The 23514-nt window shown below is 43.1% G+C and overlaps 2 protein-coding genes across 3 annotated transcripts in view; both read right to left on the bottom strand.

Moving 5' to 3' along the window:
* LOC143279962 (rapamycin-insensitive companion of mTOR-like) overlaps positions 1–9582 on the bottom strand; it is an 86640-nt gene extending 77058 nt beyond the window's left edge. For both annotated transcript variants that reach the window (XM_076584343.1, XM_076584344.1), the window contains exon 1: positions 9447–9582. The gene's annotated coding sequence lies outside the window, so the exon portion shown is untranslated. The remainder of the gene's footprint in view (positions 1–9446) is intronic.
* A 3504-nt stretch (positions 9583–13086) lies between these two features.
* LOC143280297 (rapamycin-insensitive companion of mTOR-like) lies at positions 13087–14599 on the bottom strand. Its single transcript, XM_076584927.1, is given in 9 exon segments — positions 13087–13224; positions 13226–13254; positions 13556–13600; positions 13603–13641; positions 13644–13703; positions 13706–13743; positions 14041–14060; positions 14062–14173; positions 14571–14599. Coding segments are annotated over 9 exon segments (510 nt in total).
* Between the last annotated feature and the right edge of the window lie 8915 nt (positions 14600–23514).

Raw genomic sequence — 23514 nt, 5'->3', positions numbered from 1 at the left:
TTTTTTTTGGCCCTCCAGGGGAGGGGGCTTGCCATGTTGGAGTTAAACCCCGTACAGCATTTTTCTTGGGGACCGGGGGGTCGGGCATGCGAACTACAAGCCTCCCCCAGCACAGTTTGGGCCTGCATAAAGGGTTTTTTGGATGCGGGGCATATACATACACACACACCCCAACACACACATATTACAAACATATATATATATTTTAAAATATATATGTGATTTTTTTTTTTTGTTTTTTTTGGGTTTTTTTTTTTTTTTTTTTTTTTTTTTTAAATGTATTTTATAAAAATACATACACACTTTTTTTTTACACTATTAAAAGCTATTTACATTTAAAATTTCGTTTTTGTTGATTGTGAAAAAATAAAGGGGGGACAAAAGGGGGAAAATTGGATGTTTTTTCCTGTTTTTGGAAACCAACAAGAAGAGAAGGGAAAAGGGGACGGGTTGCCTCCAGGGGGCTGTTGCGTGTGGGGGGGATGAAAAACCCCAAAAGTTCAGTCCCCAAATTGCCTGAGAAACAGAAAGAAAGGTTTTGTTGCTGTGAAAAGAAGTTTTAAAGTCCTGAATGGGCATGAGGCCCCAATGAAAAATTCGAAAAAACTCGTAGGGGGGACACACGGGGGGCAGATGACGTGCTGTTTTGGACAAATGCGGATTTTGTCCCCCTTTGGGCCCGCCGAAAATCCGGCAAAAAAGGATGGGTTTTTAGGGGCACTTACCCCCCGGTGGGGACTTTTCCCGCTGGAGGGGGGGGGGGGAGGAGCGTCATGCTGCGGCGAGAGTCCGGGGTTTTCTAGGCCCCCTTAAACCCAAATAATAAAAAATGCCCCTTAGTGCCGGGGGGCACCCCAAAACCAAAATGGGTCCCATGGACGCGAGACGGGGGGGACATGGGGGCCCATAATGGGGGCCGTAACCAGACAATACCCGGCCCCAGCACTGCCGAGTGGGAAAACCCGATTTTTTCAGAGGCATCCGACGGGGAAATTTGGGCCGATTTTTTGTCGGGTAAAAAGTGGAGAATGCATGGGGCAAAAAAAAACTTTTCCTGCCGAATTTTCCAAGGGGCTGTGCCCCGGCATCTGCTCGGGCCCGCAAGGGGTGGAGCGGGCCCGCTAGGGGGGCCCCAAGTGCATAAGGGCCGCGAAAATTTTCCCAATGGGTTGCTGGTTTTTTTGGGTTAAAGGCAGTTTGAAGGGACCGAGCACGCCCCTGCACTGTTGGCGAGGACCTTTGCCGGAAAAAGGGGAAAGTAACTGCGGGGGGCCCACCGGCAAGGGTCCGATGCAGGAGTTGTCCCCCCTTTGGGATGGGGAAAAGGGGAAAAGGGGAGGGTGCACACGCAGGGGAAAGCGTGTCCCCTAGTGGTCCACCTTCCTCCCTCCCCCGGGGGAGGGCACCCCTAAGGGGCCTCAGTCCCCTAGGACCCGAAAACGGAAAGAGGGGGCCGCGTGGGGGGGCGCGTGACCCCCAATTTTCAGGGGGCCCGGCCCCCCGGGACCCCATCGCACATGGGGCCCATTTCTAGCGTGCGGATCCAAAGCCAGTTTTGGGTTTGTATGGTGTTAGGGGCATTCCCAGTATGTGAAATTTAAAAGGGGGTTTTGGGCACTTTCCATTTTTTACATGGGAAAAGTGATAGAGGAGATCGACTGGGGCCCCAAACCGACGGGCGGGGCCGGAAAGCGGATCGCGTCGATTTTTCGTTCGTAAAATAAAAAGGAAAGCAAAATTGGCACCACTGCCCTGAGTAGGGGGAAAGAAACCCCTAGAAGTTCCGGAGAGGGGGGCCGGGAGGGGGGGTGGAGGTCTGGGGGCGCCCGGGAGGAAGCAAAGGGAAAGGGGGGGAGGCGTGGGGTTGGCGTTTTTTGAGAGGCCAGAAAAAAGAGGGCCCAGAGTGTCCGCGAATCGATATCAATGGGCCCCTTTAAAATTTTAGCCCGATACCCCAATCGCCCCATAAAATTTAATGTAAACCTTTTTCAAAAAAAAATTTTGGGGAAAAAAAAAACAAAAAAGCCAGAGAATCGACAGCCCAGACAGAAAAAACAAAAAAAAACCTTACCCCGAAAGGAGGGGCACAGGACGGGGAGTCATAAGGGGCTGCCGGAAAAAAGAGGCGTTACCCCAGGGGACAAAGGGGAGGTTACCTATTTCCCCGGAGGTTATGGGCCCGTATTTTTCCATTTTCCCCCGGCTTTAGGGGGTTAGTAGTTTGCACAGGCAGGAAGGTCGCCCCTCCCGGAGTCTGCATTTGTTGGGGTCACGGTTAAGTATGTTTTTTTTTAAAAATTTTCCCTTTTTAAATTTTAACCACATTAAACCCGTAACCACTGTGCAGAATAGGCGACAAGGGGGAGGGTCCCCCCCTGTTTTCTGCCTGTGCTGCGAGGGCCTGTTTGAAAAACTACCACGAAGAATCCCTCTTGACCCCATCATCCCGCAAGCTTTAAACGTTCCCCGGGGTAGAAGTCGTTGAAGGGGGCATTTTTCCCCCAGTAGGCGGGCCTCCATTCTTGCAGCCTTGTTGAGTGCGCAAAGGCAAGAGAAGGGCCCATGCCTGACTTCATGTGCTCTGGCTGAGGAGGCACAAGTCCAAAAATCCTTTTTTCTATTCCGGGGCGACGAAAAGGCCTGTTGTGTGCCCCACTGCAGAGGAAACCCCCTCTTGGCCCAATCACCCCAAAAAGCGGCCCAAGATGCCCCTCAAGTAGAACCCGATAAAAGGAAGGTACTGGGTTCACCAAAGGGGTTTTGGGGTGGGGGGCAAAGAAGACGGAGGTCCGCACTGAAATTGGGGGGACAGGTCTGGGGACCCCAGCTGTGCTGATAAATGTCCCTAAAAGGGAAAATCGGGGTGGGTTTGTGGGGAATCCCCCCCTGTACTGGGGGGGGGGGGGGGGGGGGGGGGGGGGGGGGGGGGGGGGCCCCCTTCAAATCAAGAAAGGGAAGGAAACACTTACCCTATAGGGTTGTCTCATTTGAGCGGGTTGGCGTCAAGGGCAAGGGGTCCCACATGGGGTTTCCCCCCCCCCCCCCCCCCCCCCAATTTTTCTATCGTTGCCAAAAAAGACAGCCCCTGGGGTATTTTTGGCCTAAGCATAAAGGGCAGACTTGGCAACCCAAAAGACTTGAGGTCCCTGGGGTTCCCCTGGAAAGGGCTGGAATTGCCCCGGTAGTACCCTCACGAAGGGGGATACGGGAAAGGGTTGGTGGCTTTCTACCCAGTGTGCAGGGTTTGGGGCAACCTGCAGAAAATTTTCGGCAGTCAATGGTGGGTTGGGGTCAGGGGTATGGGAATGAATTCATGTGCCCGGGAGGTCACTGAGTCTCCCTTTTTGGTGGGGAATTTTCCCAATGGAAAAGGGGTTTTCCAAAGGGGAAAAAATTTTTTCTAGGTTCTTTAGTGGGGAAAAAAGGGGCCGGATCCAGGGGCAGGCCTCTGGCTGTTGTGGTGCGCACTTAAATCTGGGATGGGGCGAGTTGGGGGGGAGGGAGGAAAGTGGGTGTAGATGTGTTGTACTGGCCTTTACCCTCAAATCACTGATCTGACATGCTTTTTTAGTATGGCCAAAAAAGTAAAATGAGGGGCTGTATTACAGCTGTTTTTTTTGCAAAGGGAAATCATTTTCAGTTAGTCTTTCATGAAGGGCTAGGGCTCTCAGGGCTAGAATCAAATTTCACTGGGACTTAGTGCTGTAGGCCCTTTACTATGTCCCCCCGACTAGGGGGGTAACTTGGCCCTTTTTGGGTTTTGTCCTTATGGGGGTCCCCAAGGCCCTCTTGTCGAGGGACTGGGGAAAGCAACATGGGGGAAAAAAACTCTCTACTATAAACTGTTAAAAAAATACCAGCCCAAATTTAAACGGGGCACAGTTGCTTCCTCTGCTGATTGATGGTTTAATGGGGTACATGGGTGATTATCTGTTCTGGTCCTAGGGGGGCACCAGTCAGGGATGGGTAAATCAGGGAAAAAAAGCTGCTGTGTGCTTGAGGGGGTGAAGGGTCCCCCATCAGGTTATGTTAAATGTAAGGGAAAGCCCGGGAAAGGGGTTGAGGGGTCCCTTTTGGTTTCAAACCCTGTGTCTGAAAGACATGGTGCTTGCTTCTGAAGGACAACAAAGTATCCTCTGACAGGCCTTGAGGGAAAGGGTGGGGCTCCATGAAAGGGGGTTAAACCCGCCCTTCTAAAACCCCTGGAAGTATCTCATTGGAAAAACAGTGCTTTTAGAAAAGGGAAAGCCCCTCTGTAACCACAGCAGTGGTTTTTGGTTGGGGGTGAAAGGATCGGGCCCGGGGAAAACCCCAAATGCGAAAATGCTTTCTAAGCCAATTTTTTGAGCATCGTTTCTGGATCTCTGTTTTAAAACAAGGCGAAAGGGGTGAACAATGTGCTTTAAAGCGGCATCTCCATGTCGGTAAAGATTTGGGAGAAAAGGGTTTGCCCCTGTGGGTAATGAACGGTTCGTTGGGGCTTTTTAGACGCCCTCCGTCCTCCGGGCAATTTTGCCATTCCCCCCTATTTTAGAGGAAACAATTATTACCCAGGCCCCTTTTGTTCTAGGAGGATTTTAAGAGGGTGGCCCTTTGGGTGGGTTTTCTCCTGCCCATTGGGGATTTTTTTTGGGGCCCCCTAAAACCCTTTGGGAAGGGGAAAGAAAGGGGATGTGTGGTTTGGGGTGGGAACCCCCCAAGGGTTCGGCCGGGGTTCAAACCCCCCTTTTTACCAAGGGGTTTGGGCATCTCTACCCTGTGGGTGATTGTTTGGGCCCCAAAAGTTGGGGGTTTCCTTGTCCCCCCATGCACCAAGAGGGGTATCCTTAGGTTTTGTGTGGGTCTCTAAGGACCCCCCCACTACTGATTTGTGAAGGAGCTTTCATTCAGGTGTGAATGGGCGTTTTTTCTGTGAAGTGCGTTTTTCCCCCTTAAAAACAGGTAGGGAAAGAATTTATGAAAAAGAAGTTACCTACTTTTTTCCGGGGGGGTTAAAGGCCGTGTTTTTTGTCTGCTCCGCATTTGGCGGATAGTATTTTTCACAGGACCGGAAGGGCAGACCCCCCCCGGGGTTTTTGCACTAGTTGGGCCCCTTAAGTATGTTTTAAATTTAAAAGAATACTTTTAAAAGTGCAATGGGGTTATAAAAATTCCAAAAAACTCAATTTATGGGGTGGGAATATTCCAATGACACGACAAGAAAAAACGGGGTCCGAGAAAAAAACGGCTGTAAAAGCAAAGTGTAGCGTGCACAGATATAACCCCAAGGGAAATGGGGAAAGGGGCATAATCCGTAAAGGATGGAATCTGAAAATGCAAACCCATATTTTAAGAATGTACATTTCGCATAAAGAAAAAGTGGCCCAGTATGTAGAAAACAGGGATCTGGGGATGTGAAAGAATGATGCAATTGCAAGTGTGGGCCCGTATTCTTGTAGGGAATCTCCCAAAGAAAAGATGTCAAAAGAACAGAGATAAAAAATTTAAAATTTTACAAAGTTAATATGAAAGTCGTATAAACCTATTTTCCCCCCCTAAGCGCACACAGTGTATACCGGGGATAAAATAATCTATAAGTGTAACAAAAAAGTGTTTTAAATGGGAGCAGATATTGTATATATCATATCTCCTCTCTTTTCTCCCTCTCTCTCTCCTTTTCCCCCCTTCCCCCTAAATATATATATAACCCAAATTTTTTTTTGTTTTTTTTTTTTTTTTGGGGTTTTTTTTTTTTGTTTTGTTTTTTTATAATAAATCAAAAAGAATATGGGGAAAAATTGGGGATTTTTTTTTCCCGTTTTTGGTTTTAACCAGAAGAGGAAAGGTAATATGGATGGTTGCCTGCAGAGGCTGTGTGCAAGGTGGGGGGATGAAGAACCCCCAAATTTTTAGTGGCCAATTTGGGCCCGAGAAAAAGCAAAAAGATGCCCGTTGCTATGCAAAGTTGTGTAAAGTCCATGAAAAAGGGGATTTTTGGGCCCCTGAGGGAAACCGAAAAAAAAAAATTTATTGGTGGACGTACGGGGGACAGGAGGACGTGCCCGCGCAGCAAAAGAAAAAACAGCGTCAACCGCCCAGGTTACAAAAAGCGGAGTTTCCTCCCTTTGGGACTGATAATCGTTTAAAAGGATGGTGTCCCTTTTGAGCACATATCCCCTGGTATGGGCGTTTACTCGCTGTAGAGGAGGGGTGTCTCTGTGTGTGGAGTCCGTGGTTCGAAACCCAACCCTAACGGAAAAACAGGTGAAAAAAGGGGGCCCCAAGGGATAATTTTTAATGTCCCTTTGTCCGGGGGGGATCCCAACCCCAATTGGGGGCCTCGGAAAAGAGACGGTTTGGGGCTGTGGCACGAAAGGGGCCCCTAATCCAGTTTTGGGGCGTCGTGGGGGAAAGGGGGGGAAAAAAATCGTCAGCTTGCCATGAGTTTTGCATCCCCCCGTAGCTGAACAGCAGTCCAACCCCCGCAACGCTCCTTCGAGAGGAACCCCCAAAGTTCAGCGTTGTGTGTGACGTAAAAGGGGGCAGGGCAAGATCGGCCCGGCAAGGCCCAGAGGCCGGGTCGAGTTATCAAGAGGCACTCCGATTTGGAAAAAACCGGGATTTTGTCTGGGTAACAGCAGAGTTAGGCGATGGGGAGGGGAAAACCCCGCACTGCCCAAGTTTAATGGGGGCCCGGGACGTACCTGCTCTGCGAGGGGGAGTTTGGCGGCCCGGTGGGGGCCGGGGGGGGAAACAGAGTGGTGCAAAAACTGCTGCAGGGGGGGAAAGTTTGCAATGAGTTGCCCGATTTTTTTGGTTGAGCCTTACGAGACGCCATTAGTGGAAGGGGAAAAGCAGCAATTTGGCGGTGTGGAGATGGGGTCACACCGCATAGCTTGGTGGGGCCGGCCCCCCCAGCCCACTGTAGGCGAAAAAAGGAAAGGGCCCCAAAAAGCCCGGGGCCCAAAAGGGAAAAATTGCGGGGGCACCCGGAAGGGTGCCGAAGGGAGGGGTTTCCTCCCCTTTGGGTTTGGGCGCTCGGAACAAGGAGAGGGGGCACGGTATGGGCAAGCGTTTTCCTCTAGTGGTCCCCCTTTTCCCCCCCCAAAACCCGGGGGGGGCAACCCTACGCGCCTCGGTCACCTTGGATTTCCCAGGGCGGGCGAGGCCCTGCCGGGTGGGGGGTCGCGTGATCCCAAAGTCCCCGGGGCACATCGCAAAATTTGAGCCCAGTCTAGCATTTCGGATTCCCCCAACAACCTTTTTTTTTTTTTCCCTTTTTTTTTTTTTTTTTTTTGGGGGTTGTTTCCCCCAAAAGGGGAAAGTGGCACATTCCTGGTTGCAATGTGGGTATGGGGAGAGGATAGAGGAGGTCGACTCGTACACTGCCCTTTTGGGAGGGCCAAGAAAACGCGGATCGGTCGAGTGCGTTCGCGGATCGACCAAAAAAGACATTAAAGGCAACAGGGCCTGAGTGTAGGGAACAAAAACCCCGAAAATCACCAGAGGGGGTGTAGGAGGTGGTGGAGGTCTGGGTCGGGGGTGGAGGGAGCGGAGGAAGGGGGGAGGCGGCGGGTTTGGGGTTGTTGAGAGGGCCAGGGGTTTGAGGGCCCCCCGTGTCAGCGAAAACAATTTCGTTTGTGGGCCTTTTAAAAATTTGGGGCGATTGCCCAAACGAGCTACATGATTATGTGACCTGGTTGGGGACATAATTTGACAAAAAAAAAGAAAAAGCCAGAGAATCGACAGAAGGCAGAAATACGAAAAAAAAATTTTTCCATATGAAGAGCACAGGAAAAAGGAGTTATGGAAAGCTGCCCGGGAAAAAAAGGGGGGCAAGCCGCAGGGGGAAATTAGGGTTACCTACTTTTCCCGGGGTTTTCGGCCCCTAGTTGGGTTTCGTTTTCCCCCCGCTAGGCCGGGTAGTAGTTTTCACAGGGCAGGTTTTTCAAACCCCGGGAGTCTGCCCCTTTTGTTCAAGGTTAAGTTTGTGTAAATTTAAAAGCGAATTGGTCTTTCCAAATTTTGTCAAAGGGCCATAATTTCAATTTTCTTTTTTAAAAAAAATAAACCCTGGGGGAAATTTTTTATTTTCTTGTTGGTAAAAAGGGCTATATAAATTTTTTGATGAAGGGGAAATGTCCCGGTAAAGAAATTATGTGAACCAATATGCAATTTTTGGGATATTAACTTTAAACCCTTTTTGGGAAACTTTCCCAATTCACCTAACACTGGAAGCACCATAGCTTTTTTGTTTCCTCCAAGTATTTGCTTACAAAATTTAATGTGTAATTTTCATGTGGAAACTTATCGATAAGCAGTCATCAAAAAGATGTGCTAAATCGAAAAGAATCATCCAGTTTGACTTGGTAAGGTAACCATACCTCCACCCCATAAATCGATATTGCTGTTATCAAAGTATCATACAGCTTAGATATGGTACCTGGATTGATGTTGATATTTTGAATGCTCTTCGTAAAGTATGCAATGCTTTGTTTGCTTGTTCAGTTAGGTGTTCCTGGGCTGTTATCAGACTTCCACTTTTGTGGAATATTAACTCCTAAATATTATATTCTTCTGCTGTTTGGTATTATATCTTCGCCACAGTAAAAATATATTGGTATTTTTGGGTCAGATCTTGTAAAGATTACCACTTTCATTTTTTCTCAACTGATTTTTAATCCCCATCTATGGCAATATGTGTTCAAATTATGTAATTTTTGTTGCAATCTTTTCTTGTTAAAGACAGAATACCAGATCATCAGCATAAAGTAAACATGGTACACTGCTGGGTTAAACACCATTGAATTTTGGAGAATCGTTACTTTCCATATATTTTACAATATCATCTATAAAAATATCAAATAAAGTTGGCTTAGTGTACTGCCCTGTTTTACACCCTTCTGTACAGTTATTTCTGTGCTGAGACCTTCGTATGAATTAATATGAATTTTGGAATTATCATACATGTCTTTAATTATATCAAGCATTTTCCAGTTATGCCCATTCTTTTCAACTTTAGGAACAAGGCATCGTGCCAAACATTATCAAAGGCTTTTTCAAAATCCACAAAACAACCACATATCTACATTTTTTTTACTTTTATTAATTCATTAATGATCTTTTTTCAGAATGAAAATTTGATTAGTTGTTCTGTAGTGTTTCCAAAATCCAGTTTGTTCCTTTGTTAGATGTTCAGCCTTGTTCTAGGTACTCAGTTATTCGATTATTTAATATTCTGCAGAATACTTTTCCAAGGTATTGGTTAAGGTTTTTCCCCTATAATTATTGGATCTCCTCGGTTCCCATTTTATACAATGGAATGTTTAAACCATTTTTCCAACATTCTGGATATATACCTTGAGTGAAAATATTGTGTGTATGTGTGTGTGTGCTGAGAATGCTCAAGGGCATAGGGTGTTGAACACAGAACTGCAAATAACTGACTCATGCATTCATCAACTCACCTTCTAATTTGTTGAGTTTTTCCTCTGCTGACGTTTCACCACCAAAGTGAAACTGGCTGTCTGTTAACGGTGCAAGCAAAGTCTAAGATAAAAACAAAAAAATCAAAAATCAACAGCAATAATCTTACAAAGTAATTTCATTAGTAGCAATACTTTATTACAGCTGTTACGATCATTGTAATCATCACTTATCAGAGCAATAGAACATATTTATTTAGGTAGGACCACTTAAATTTGAAATTCAACATATCTAAAAACTAATTACACCATTGGAAAGAACATAAAAACTAAGTTCACATGCAAATTTTCCTTGCATTTATACCCAGTAGTTTTTAAGAAAACGGCGTCTAAAAATGTGCAAAAATGACGCGTTTGACAGATTTAACAAATTGCTATTTTTAGACTGTCGTAAAATTTTATGATGAAGACTTTACCACATTGTTCTTTGCTGTACTTGGTTCCACCAATACCTAGTTTATGCTGAATTTTTTTCTGGCCTACTCAAGAACAAGCTTAGAGAGAGACAGGGCCTTCAAAATAGCAAAATATCAGTTTTGTCAAGTGTCGAATGGCCTGATTTCACAGTGATAACATGCTGACTTATAATGCTGATATCTCAGAAGTTTTCATGCTACAAAAACATTCAGATATGTGCTTGTTCAGAAAAGCATGTAGAATACAGTTTTTTGGAGACTTAATGCTATCAGAAATGCAATAACAATGAAACAGTCACAAAGTATATGGTTTTTAGTAACAAATGAGCAAGTTTTTTACAATCATGATGATACTATGCTGTCAGATATCACCAGAGTAATTGTAAATGTGCATATTTGACATAACAGAAGTCCAGTCATTTCAGCATCCTTGATTTGCAGTTCCCTTTCTTTTTCACTCAGTTTTGCTTTAAGAAATGACACCTCCTCTGTCGTTGTTCTTAGTTCCTGTGTGATAATGTCCTCATTTTTTTCTTTGCTGCATGCTGGCTCTGGATCTGAAGTAGGAGGTAGCTGTTTGACAGTTTTTTGCTTCTTCCTGCTGTCTCTGATGACCTCTGCCCTTTCAAAAGGAAGTTCTAAAAAAATCTTGAAGTGCACTCTCTCCCCCTGGTTTACTTCTGTTTTTACGCAGGCGAGCCTCACTGCTCTGAGCCTCCCCAGTTTTAATTTGAGCTGTTGGGTTGTGGCAAAATCTCTGACCAGGTGTCATTTATGCAATGTTGCATCCTTTATCCTCAATATCCTAGCTAAGTGACATACTTCAGACACAAGACCAATAGGACAACTGAGTAAAGCCTCACAGTCCTCTACAGTTCCTTCAAAAGATCTGCACGTGTAATTCCAAACTTCTGACAGGAGTGGGCCAGGGAAGATGCATGAATCTTTCCTTTCTTGTAGAAAGAACATTCAGCACCACTGATCGTTTCACACTTGCTGGAATTCCTTAACTATTGACACCACACGTGGAAAGGTACACTCTGGGAACAATTTGTGTAGAAAATGTTCCATTTCCCCCCAGGTTTTGTTTTCTTGATGCTTAACATATTTAACTGCATCAAGAGTTTGTTGTTGGATGGAACCTTGGGTGCTGATGGTGGTCTTCCTCGTCCACTGTGTGCAACAGTCGCCCTTAAGGCTTTATACTGATCATCATCTGAAATACACAGGCATGAAATTTGAGACAGCTCAAATGCGTTAAAATACTTTTTTTTTTTCATTTCATAGATGCTTTTGCATATATATCATTTATATGTGTGTGTGCATGAGTGTGTGATGATGTGCACTGATACATGATCTACTAATTTCATTACTACTCCACTGTAATGGTTTCACTTAAATTGATGTAAGTTTATGTAACAAACATATCTTAAACTTATTTCATGTTTACTAGATCATATAAGTTATTTATTCTTTACATCTTTACACACACACACACACACACACACACACACACACTAACTAATCCATACTCAGGCAACCTCATGTATGCATGCTACATCAGTTCAACAGACACTAACTCTGTGCATACACCTCTTAGTATATAAGATACATACTAATGCGCGCACGCACGCACACACGCACGCTCGCACGCACGCACACACACACACACACACACACACAGACGCGTGAAATTGTCCTTGGCGTTTGATGATCAGAACAGAAGTGGAAAGATACACGTGTTCCATGCTGTCCGACGTCGGTCCACAATATTAAACCATCAATCCGCTCTCACTAACTCAAAACCCTAGTACAACAAAAAAATTACTGAATAATCTGACACTTCATCTTCTAGGATACAGCTGTCGATCGCGGTAAATTTTTGAATAAAAGATCATAATTGTGCTAAAAAATAACGTGACTGACGAAGCGTTACAGTTCCAGTTACACATCAACACTGCTGAAGCAAAGTTGTTAGGATTCATCCAAACCCACAAAATATAAAAATATGATTTACATTTATTTTCAAAATAAACATATTGAAAAAAATTTGCTTACAAACCTGTAAGTTGGCGTGTCTTCCATTCTTCAAACGATGATGACGAGCAGACGGCTTCGATCGCCGCCATGGTCGAGCAGCGTTGCGGGATCCGAAATCGGTCACGTCGTTTTTCTTCCAAAGCGCGATCGAGACTCTTTCTTTATAGAAAAGCCATGAATTGCACTTGAAAGTGCATAGTTTAAACTTTCTTTTCTTGTAATTTGCTCGTGATTTGAAACACTGGTTCGTATGTTATAGGGTCGCAAACATCAGTCTCACACTTTCGCTGCGACTTTCATATCTACTTTCTGTGAAAACCCCAACAAAATTTCTAGCCAATCAAAACTTGAGAATCCTGGCTTGCCAGTGACATAGTTTCTAAATTTTATACATGGCCAAACAATGCAGCGCGAAACGATCGAGTGACACACATGTTATTCTGCTCGCACGGCAAGCACGACGGAGATCTGTCACCGCAGTAAAAATCGACACGACACCCTTTGTGTTTGAACGCCCGGCACATACCAGTTTGACTCGAATGATAAAAACAAATACCACAGGAAGATAGATGAAAGATGAACTTTATTCCAGTATAAGATTGGTGTCATTTAATTACGTTTGGTAGTGAAACGAGTGAGTTGGGAAATGGTCAAATTATGGGTCTGGACTTGCGCTGTTAACCACAGCCACAGTGGGGCCCTTGACTCGACTATTTTATATTAAGGCAATGGAACTCAGCAAATTAATATAAAAGTAAGCTAGCAGAGCTGATGAATTACTGTGACATGAAAAGGGGTATTCTCAGCCATTTCTTCTTCTTGTTTTTTTTGTTTTTTTAAAACAAAAGCTGATATTTTGATCTGGTGCATGGAATAGCTTCCTTTGGTTAGACTGAATGACAGGTTTACAGTCTCCGCATGCAAGAATATCTCATATTACAATGAGTTCATTTAATCCTATACCATTTGCACATGCAAAACATGCAACAACTTCACCAACAGGACTGTGACAGTGTACCCCTGAACTTGACCAGCAGACAAGTGAATATATATTTTATATAAATCATATTATTGTTTACCCCTGAAATTGCTCAACAGACGAGTGAATATATATTATACATGAATTATATTTTTGTTATGTATATATATATATTACTACCTCCAGGTCAGTGTTTGGCCTTGATGTAGTGACGAGAGCGCGGGTGGTTCAACAGGTACATCAAGGTGCAGGTGAGAGACTCATTGAGGCGAGGGTACTGGTGGCTGTCCAGAATATTCCACAGCAGAGTGCTGATGCCCCAACACTTCCCCAACCAGGTCCACGTTGCGCAACGCTGCAGTCACACACACACCACACACACGCACACACACACAAACAAGAAGTTTCAGCTTCAGTTTCTCAAGGAGGCATCACAGCATTCAGACAAACCATATAATATATGCCACACGTGCATCTGCTAGGCAGATGCCTGACCAGCAGCACAACCCAACACACTTGTCAGGCCTTAAGTGCCATGCATGTGATAACTGGTGTGAATGTGCTGGATTTGTCTCTGCACAAGATCCAATGCTATGTAAATATAGATGCTCTGATTAAAATTATTGTTATTACAACAACACATAATGTTGACTCACTGATCTCACACAGCGTGGCCAGACAGATGCGGACAAAGCGATCCGTTCCCCGGCGCCATCGTTGCCCACAGCGATGATGGCATACACAGGGAGTGGGGCATCTCCTTGGGAGCCACGGTGTTGATTTGTCGGATGAGGCGTTTGGCTGGATCCGCTCAATTTCGTTGTCAAGGCACACATCAAGACATCTGGTTCACAGTCAAAACCAGTCTTACATCAAGACATCTGGTTCAGAATATAAAATTGAGAAAAAAAAAAAAACAACAAAAAACAGACATGGAGCCTTCATGTCTTTAAAACCCAACAATCAAGTTTTCCACTTAACACTGATGTAAATTTACAAGATACAACACAATGAAACTGTTTAGTTTTTGAGGAAAATATTTCAGATTCATATGCCAAACATATACAGACTCTTCTGAATGTGAGATGCACAATTAGCAAATATTATATTTAAAAACACATCAACTCATCATTTCCCCCACCTCATCACTAGATAATCCCATGTGCAAAATCAGGAAGGCACGAAGCATGTCTTCAGTCTGTAACAAATGTCTCAGCACACGCAGGACTGCTGCCCGCACCTCCTTGGCTTCATGCAGCAGGCCTATCTGCAAACTGCAACATAACAGATTATAACTAATATAAGCATAAACTGATCAGCTGTTTTCAGAAGTAAATGGAAAACAAAGATCATTTGAAAATGAGGCCACAAGAACAGCATCAGTACCAATTTAGTATGTTGGGTACATCAATGAGAACTGGTTCTCATTAGTATTGTATTTGTATGTATTGCATTGCCATTGCATGTTTTGTACTGTATTGTATTTATTGTATTGTATTGTATGTATTGTATGCCTGAGTGGCATTCTCCACACTAGACCTCAGATTATTCATTTTCATCTGAGTGACGTAGCGCCACACCACCACCTCAAGGACAAAAGGAGGGAGAGATAATATTGGCAAGTGTGTGAGATTCATAATCTGACACTCACTCTTACTCAGATTCTCTCACAGGTGGATACTCCGAGCCCCAGGGGCCATCATTCCCACAGCATTAGCCCTGAGCTTTTTTTTTTGGTAACACATTACTTCAAACAACACAATTCAACTCTGCTGCCACGTATGACATTCATAAAGTCAAGTTTACAACAGCGATGCTGAATTTAACAGGAACAATACACAATTGTACCAAAGTGGAAAGGTGACAGTTTGAAAAGGCCCATAACCTTTATGATCAAAAGGGCAATGATTTCATATCCACTGTGTCTAAGGACTCAGCATAGGAATCCTCCCTAGAACTCTCCTTCTGCCGTTTATAAAACCCTTCCCCAAAGGAGGTCAGGAACCCATTCACCCTGATAGTGGGGGAAATCGGAATAACTGCCTTCACAAGGACAGCAACATCCACCCCAAACCGCAACCATGAACCCTGATCACTGATGATCACGTGAACAGTATTAAGTCAAAACTCCAACTCAACTGTGCTACAGCGCCTCCCAAGAAAAGGAAAACAAAACAAACAAACAATACCACCTGGATTATAGTACTTCCCTATTGACAATTACTGCTGCAAATCTTCCTTTTGTTCAGGAGTTCCATCACATTTGAAAATAAATTTTGAGGTTTAGAAAAGAAATTGAGATTGTCACTGCACCACTGTAACATGTGCACACTTTTTATTCCCTGCATACATTCAAAAGACCAACAAAATGAATACATACAACAAAGGAAAAAAAAGCCCATAAACCTCTGCAGCATTCAGCAGAGAAGTAAACGACAAACATACCAGGCCACATATCTCCAGGTTCTTCACCAAACCAAAAGGCCTTGTTGTCCTCCCAGCCTGCGGATCAGCTTGACACAGCTGTTGAGTGAAGGCAAGTTTTCTACCCTTGCCAGACTCCTGCTGCAGCACCACATAGCGCAGAATCTCCCTCAACCTTTTCTGAGGGCTCTGCACGTGCAGGAACAACATTCAACAATAAATGAAAATAGTACCAGATTTTTTGTTTTCAAAATAGAAATGAAAACACGTCTTCTTCTGTATAATCAAAAGCAGCTTATAAATGGCACGCCCGCAACCCTTCGAAAACAAAAAAACATTGTGGAGAGGTTTAGGAGTGGTAGGGGGACAACTGTGGGGAGGGAGGGTGGAGATGATAGGAATCAGATGCTTAATGCCCTTCAGTCCAGAAAACTCTATAGTCAAAAAATATATATGATTATAGTGTACGGGCACTACAGCTTCTTTCCCCAATCCTTTGTGCCATCCTTCCGCATAAACATAAGAGATGGTGCCATTGTTGCTGTGAAGGAGTGGATGCTGATAAACAAGCTTAAAACTTAATGAGGTTGAGAAAGATGCCATACTTATAGTTCTAAGTCACATTTCCGACCATACTTGACTGTCTGCAATGCTGATATCAACTCTCAAAATTTCTGTCCGAAACCTAGGGCATTTTTTTTTTGGATTCAGCTCTGTCCATGCAGCAACCATGTCAGTATTTCTGTAAAACTGCAAACTTCCAACTGAGGAAAATTCTTACCATTTCGTCCATATCTAACTTACTGAAGCAACCACACCAGCTTGTTTGTTTCCTTGATCCTAATCGCTTGACGACGCAATCACTATTTGCTGGTCTGCCTTCTGATATGTTTCACGCCTTCAAGATGATTTTGAACAATGCTCAAGAATCATTTCAGAAAATCAAAAAAAAGATAACGTTACCCCACTTTTCGTCAAATTCCACTGGTAACCCATCCATACAGAATTCAATACAAAATTGCCATACTGGCTTTTCCGTCCCACTTGTTGAAGGAATCTCTCCCTTCGGACATTTAATCTACTGTCATTTATATTTTTCATCCCTTCCAGTTCGTCTCAGGTCTTCTCCTGAAAAGCTCCTTCGTGTCCCCAAAACCAGAGGGCCTTTCAATACAAGATCCTTCTGTCTGAAATTCTCTTCCTTTGGATCTCCATCACTTACGAACTCTGTACTCTTTCAAAAAAACTTGAAAACCCATCTATTCAAACAGGCCTTTAGGTGGTGATGAAGCACAGCTAATTGTCCACAATCTTCCTCCTCTCCTACACCCACTTTGCCCTCTACTGAAGTCATCATATAGGTGTGTGTATCTGTGGGTGGATGTTTGTGTGTGCGCAAGCGTGTTTGTGTGTGTGTGTTGCATGTATAGGGTTTTTTTGATGCGTGCGCTCATGTGAGTGTGGTGTGTCATACCTGCAATTCGTAGTATTGTCTTAGTGTAAGATACACATATGTTTGATTTTTCATGTGCATGGGTAGGTATTATGCCCCATTGTATATGTGTTGTTTTGTGTAAATCAAACTGGTGATGACTGCTTAAAAACAAACTAAACAAAATACCAGGGAAAATTTCACAGCAACATACAGAAAGAAAGATTAAAGTCAGAGAGCAAGAAAAAGAGGAAAACATTGTATATCCACACTGACACACAAAAATACAGGGGATAATGAGATGCCAGGGAGTGAAAGGGAAGACAGCCAGAGTATTTGCAACAGATTAACAATGTTTGTCCCATGCATAGACAAAGTATCAAATTCCTTCTGTCAAATACCACTAACTAGGGCAATGACGTCATGACTGGGCCTGCAGGTTTCTCATCATTCATCTTGAGCTCTGTCCTTAATACAATAATAGGGCCAAATCTAATGTTGACTTTTTTTCTTTTTTTTTAAACTGAGTGGTCTGTTCTAAAGCCTAATGCACTTATATACTTTGCAAATTCCAGCAACACTATAAACAATCAGGTTTGCTCCCTCTAGTTGATTCCTGGGTGAAATAGTTTTCTGATAACAAGAAACCAACAACACAACCATTTTATCATGTTTTGATTGACAATGACAATGATGATGAGCATGATAATTATGATAATAGTACTTATAATGTGCAGGGCACTAACTGCCTCCCATAAGATGGTGCAGGGCTCTAACCACCTCCCATGAAACAAATGTACATATACAGTCTGCATAATGACATGTAACACCACATTTGAATTTGTATTTATATTGTATTTCTTTTTATCACAACAGATTTTTTCTGTGTAATTTCGGCTGCTCTCCCCATTTATAGTATATTTTTTTTCCTGCATGCAGTTCTTTTTATGTTGTTTTTTCCTATCGAAAAGACATACAATAACAAAACAACAACACACACAACAAGAACAATAATACAAAACCGAAAAACCTGTTTCCATGACATCAAAAAAAAGTACAATACATGCCACAACACACACACTGTGTTTTAATACTATACACACACCCAGACCATTGCCAGAAAGTTCTCAGTGGATCAGTTCTCTCTGAATTTAGAGTTGGTATCAAAAAAGGCTTGAGGGAAATGAAAATAAATACGCTTTTGCTGATAGAACACGGTAAATCTGACATTCTTTGATCAATGTACACACACACACACACACACATATACAACACACACACACATTTCCATAAACTCGAATGTACACACAGTTAACAAGAGGCAACACACACTAAGAGCAAGAAAATACCCAGACATGTTGTAAAAACTCTGCAGAAATCGATTTGTACATTATTATGAAAATGACACAAGAACTGTGGGCATTCTAATGGGAAGGGTGGTATGTGTCCACTGTTTTAATTTTATTTTGTTTGTTTGTTCTTCTCTTTGTTCTTTGTTTTCTGGGCCAAGAAGACAACTGTATTGTATTGTTGTTTTGGTGTAAGTTCCTCTTTTGTCACAACAGATTTCTCTGTGTGAAATTCCGGGCTGCTCTCCCCCCCCAGGAGAGCACGTCCTACACTACAATGATGCCACCTCCGTTTTTTTTTTTTTTTTTTTCCTGCGTGCAGTTTTATTTGTTTTTCCTATTGAAATAGATTTTTTCTACAGAATTTTGCAGGAACAACCCTTTTGTTGCCGTGGGTTCTTTTACATGCGCTAAGTGCATGCTGCACACGGGGACCTCAGTTTTATCATGTCATCCGAATGACTAGCATCCAACCCACCACTCAAGGCCTAGTGGAGGGGGAGAAAATATTGGCGGCTGAGCTGTGATTTGAACCAGCGCGCTCAGATTCTCTCGCTTCCTAGGCAGACGCATTACCTCCAGGGCCATCACTCCACATGTTAGACCACTTTTTTTTTTTTTAAACGAGAAAAGAGTGAAATTATCATGTCTTGCATGCAGCTGTGGCCATAAAAAAGAGACTTATTTCGGTCCTGAGTCAGACGGGGTTTTTTTGGGGGTGGTTTTTTTTAATTGTTTTTTTTTTATAGATTTTACAGTGTAAGAATCACAGATTCAAACCCTTTAGGCTGCCATGAAAGCTGTTCTCAAATGGTGGATAATTCACACATAGCAAGGAATGTGTTTTTTCAAGTGATTTACTTGGCTGACTGGAGCACATCCACAATTCATTATCTATGTAGGCAACTAAAATGATGATACCTTCAACCTTGTCCCAAGCTGAGTATGAGCAAAACTAAACGCCCTATCACTGGATTTAGCTGCTGCTCAATGAAAATTAGAATGCTTGAAGAAGATGAAGATAAACTGCAATGCGACATTTCGTTGGAAGAGAAAGGTGAGGAATGTCAGCCTACTCTTCACCCAGAGAGCAGAACAGAGTTCAATACTGCTGGCAGACAGCATTTATTAATTTATTGATTTGAGATTCACAGTGGGTGACAGACAGACCCACAAGAGGTAAAATATGGGGGAGGTATCAGATTAAAGTGTGCAGCGCGAATCAGGACACACGGACCAGTGGAAAGGGGGAGGGGCAGTGGAGTGGGCGTGCCAATTTTCAGATCAGTAGGTTTGACAATGGTCTGATGATTTTGATCCAGACACTCCCTTTTTGGAGACTGTGTGTGTGTGTGTGTGTGTGTGTGTGTGTGTGTGTGTGTGTGTGTGCATGTGTGCGTATGTGCGTGTCTGTGTGTGTGCTGTATTAATCCATGTTATGTATAAATACACGTATGTTTTGAGGATCACATATTTATTTAATGACCAAAACTTTTTTTTTCTTTCATTTTTCTTTCAGAAAATATACACTAAATACAAATATACTTTTACTCATGTCAGTTATGAAATTACTGAGAATATTTTTTCTAAGACTATCCATTGGTTGCGAAAATTCCCCTGCAAATAGGTTTCAGTTGTTTGGCCAAATCCCAAGGTAACCTCAGGGTTAACTTTGGTGTTTTTTCAGTCTTGTGAACAGTTTCCAATTTGTCAGTTCCCTCCAAAGTGTTTGGTGCCTTCCTGAACCCTATCACTGCTTCAGCATCTAGTTCAGATTGATTAGTCTTGATTTTTTTTTTTTTTTTTTTTACCTTTCAACCTACACTTCAAAGAGGTATATAACTCTTGTACTTCTTCAACGCAACATCTCTGGCAGTCTGAGTACAGTCCTGAGCATTTCCAAGCGACTAAAAAACAAAAAAAAATCTTTGTAAAGCTGATCACTGCTTCACAGTCACTGTAGTTGCAGAAAATATTGTAGTACTTGGGTTGCTCAATAACTAATGTTCAACTGTAAACTGTTCACCTAGAAAATAGTAAAGAAAATTTCATAAGCATAAACACCCCCCATCCCCTTTCCTCCCTTACCCTCTGCTAGAAATGAAAGTAATAGTTCTTGTTTGCCTGCTTGATCTAAGTGGGGTTGTGTCTCTCTCATCAATGTTTGGGGTGGAGAAGGTGAGGTTGACTGAGGTGGAAGGAAAGGACACTGATCGTTCATCCATGTAATTACTTTGCATGTGTGCACTAAGTATCACTGACAATATCTGTATACCAAATAAACTTTTTTGCTTGTTTTGTTATTGTTATTTACAAATGGAAAATTTATTCAGCTGTTAACACAATACGACGGCTTGTTGAACGGAATCTTAATACTAAACATTTCTTACAGCTGTTTAATAAAATACAGCGAAATCGTTTTGACTAGGTGCTATATAAATAACTTATTAGTATTATCATCATTATTATATATTATGCAACTCTGACGTCAACCCACCTCTTAAAACCATCACACACTTTAAATCGAGAGCCGTGATGAATTGAGTAACACTGCAATTAATGGCTAGTATATTCACTTAAACATGGTGCATCGCGACCAACCGCCTGGATTCACAGTAAACTATGTACATAAACATAACTGGCAAGTTTTATCCATTGCCACCTGTTTGGGTGTTATTAAAAAATACACAATACGGACAGCCAAAGTGGTCTTGAAAAGAGGAAAGCAGACGACCGACACTGGGTGACAGTCACACTCAACCTCTGTCAAAATCAAGTCTCACTATGTCCTCTCCACTTTCATGTCGAACTGGCAAAAAAACAGAAGACATGTCAAGTATATATCATGAAAAGTACAAAGCGTGACCAAAACACAAATACAATTATGAAAATACGCAATTATTTACCACGAATTCGGTGCCGAAAGCGGCCAGGGCGACCCAAGCGGCCGCCATCTTGACACTTTCAGTTCTCCTCGAGCGATGTCGTAAAATAGGTTTTTCGTCTCAGGGTTGATATATCTGTGGCACACTACACATTTAATAAAAAGCTGACATGTTATAAACTATAGAATAGTCTAAGAAAATCAAGTATCCGGTTGGATATGTCGTGAAATTTTGCAAACCTTATTCATCTATGGTTACTCGTTGTTATCAATAATACACATTGATGTATAATCGATATCAAACTGTCGTTATCATCGCCGTCGTTACGGCCATTAGGCACTGGTATTACTTTTCATCGGTTTGTTGGTTTTATGACAATAACATAATATGGGTGCTTTACATGTTGTCGGATACGTTTGTTGTTGTTGATGATGTCATTATTGGTTATTCATCATTTCTAAGTTGTTTCTGCCGCAGCAGCCGCCTCTAACTGGACCCGCCCATTTAACAAAAACAAATAAAAACAGTAACGAAACAAAAATCAGAACAATGACAGAACAAAGTCACTGAAAAAGAAAAACAATAACAAGTGAAGTCAAAATGAATGAAATATGTTTCAAACAAGTAAAAGGGTCATTCAGGAAATCATTAAATTTGTATTATTTTTGTCTGACTGACCGTTTAATGCGCAAGGGAGATAATAATGACACAACGTTGTCCTTTTTGAGGTTGCTTCCCATTGACCGTGCACTCAAGTTTCGACATTGTGGCACTCGAGTTGCGTCTCTCTCTCTCTCTCTTCTCTCTCTCTCTCTCTCTCTCTCTCTCCTCTCTTTGTCACAACAGATTTCTCTTAAATTCGAGCTGCTCTTCCCAGAGAGAGCGCGTCGCTACAATCAGCGCCACCCTTTTTGTATTTTCTCTGCATGGCATTTTATTTTCCTATCGAAGTAGATTTTTCTACAGAATTTTCTCAGGGACATCCCTTTTGTTGCCGTGGGTCTTGTATGTGCGCTAAAATGCATGCTGCACACGGACCCCTCGGTTATTGTCTCATCCGAATACCTAGCGTCCCAGACCACCACCCAACTGAAGTCTCCAATAGTGGCCGGGAGGGTGAGAAAAAATACTCAGTGGCGACTGCCGGTGATTCGAAGCAGCGCGCTCAGATTCTCTCGCTTCTAGTCAGACGCGTTACCTCCAGCACAAACACTCCACTGTTATGAGTTATGGTGGTTTGATTCAATTCACTGAGATGTTTTTAATAAAAAGTTTAGATATGCAGGTCAATTAATTGTTTGATTTGACTGCGGTGAGCACCACTGACCTATAAATAGCGGCGAGCACACAGATTTCAGCACTGTGACACAATCATTATTTCTCTTGTTTTAAAAATAGAAAACACCAAACAGATACAAGAAGCCACTCGACCCAGCCCACCACCAACCCCCGCCTCCACACCACTTCCCACATACACAGCATGCTTACGCATACTGTATACAATGCACTGTGTTCATGCAGGCGGGCAGGCAGGCAGGCAGGCAGGCATACACACACACACACACACACACACACACACACACACACACGTAACTTGTTTAATTGTATGCTACACACGCACGCACATACGCACACACACACATACACAGGTCATACACACACACATGACATATGCACATTCTTATACTTACACACCACACACACACACACACACACACACACACACACACACACACACACACACACACACACACACACACACACTCACATGGTTGTATTGAACTGCTACCAATAGCCTACAACAACCAACCACTTTACACCATTGTGTGTTGCAGTGGAGAACTACTGACAGTCTGGCCTTAGGCGACCACCAGGCTGACGGGACTCCACACAGATGGACATCCATTGCCCTTCCCTGATAAGAGGGTCTGTCAGGGCGACCGAATATTTTCCCTCGCCACATAGAACACCCTTCTATGGATACTAACAAAACCCTGTCTCGCGTGCACCTCGGGGATCAGCTGCATAGCACGAGACATAAATTTAGATCCCACAACCCCAAAACAGGCGTGGCAAAAGAAGTGGGAAAAGATTGTGCTTAGGTAGCAGAATGACAAAAGCAGAGCGGCTGTCAAAGAAATTCTTTAGGAATCGGCAGTTGGAATTGTTCCAGCGCGAGAAGAGAATCTCAACACTGAGAAATTGGCATATGATTTTGACATTCTATGTTTCCAAGAGACCAGGACAAGTGCAGACAGACCAATACATTTTGAGAATTTCACAGTCTTTGAAAGGAATGAAGGAAGAGGGGTAGCAATCATACTGAACAAAAACCTAAAAAAACAAAGTTTCCACCATTAATCTAGAGAAATGGTTGTAGCAACTCATGTGAATTAGTGGGGTGCGTCTTGAAAAACCTGACGGAATTCACAAAAGCATCGTGCTCATCATTGCCTATGTTCACCCAGGAACCTGCACAACAAAAGAGGATTGGGCCTTTTTAGAGGAAATAGAGAACGAACTTG

The sequence above is a fragment of the Babylonia areolata genome, chromosome 3 (genome assembly GCF_041734735.1).
Source record: "Babylonia areolata isolate BAREFJ2019XMU chromosome 3, ASM4173473v1, whole genome shotgun sequence".
Classification (NCBI taxonomy): Eukaryota; Metazoa; Mollusca; class Gastropoda; order Neogastropoda; family Buccinidae; genus Babylonia; species Babylonia areolata.
This window is presented reverse-complemented; position numbering and strand designations above follow the sequence as displayed.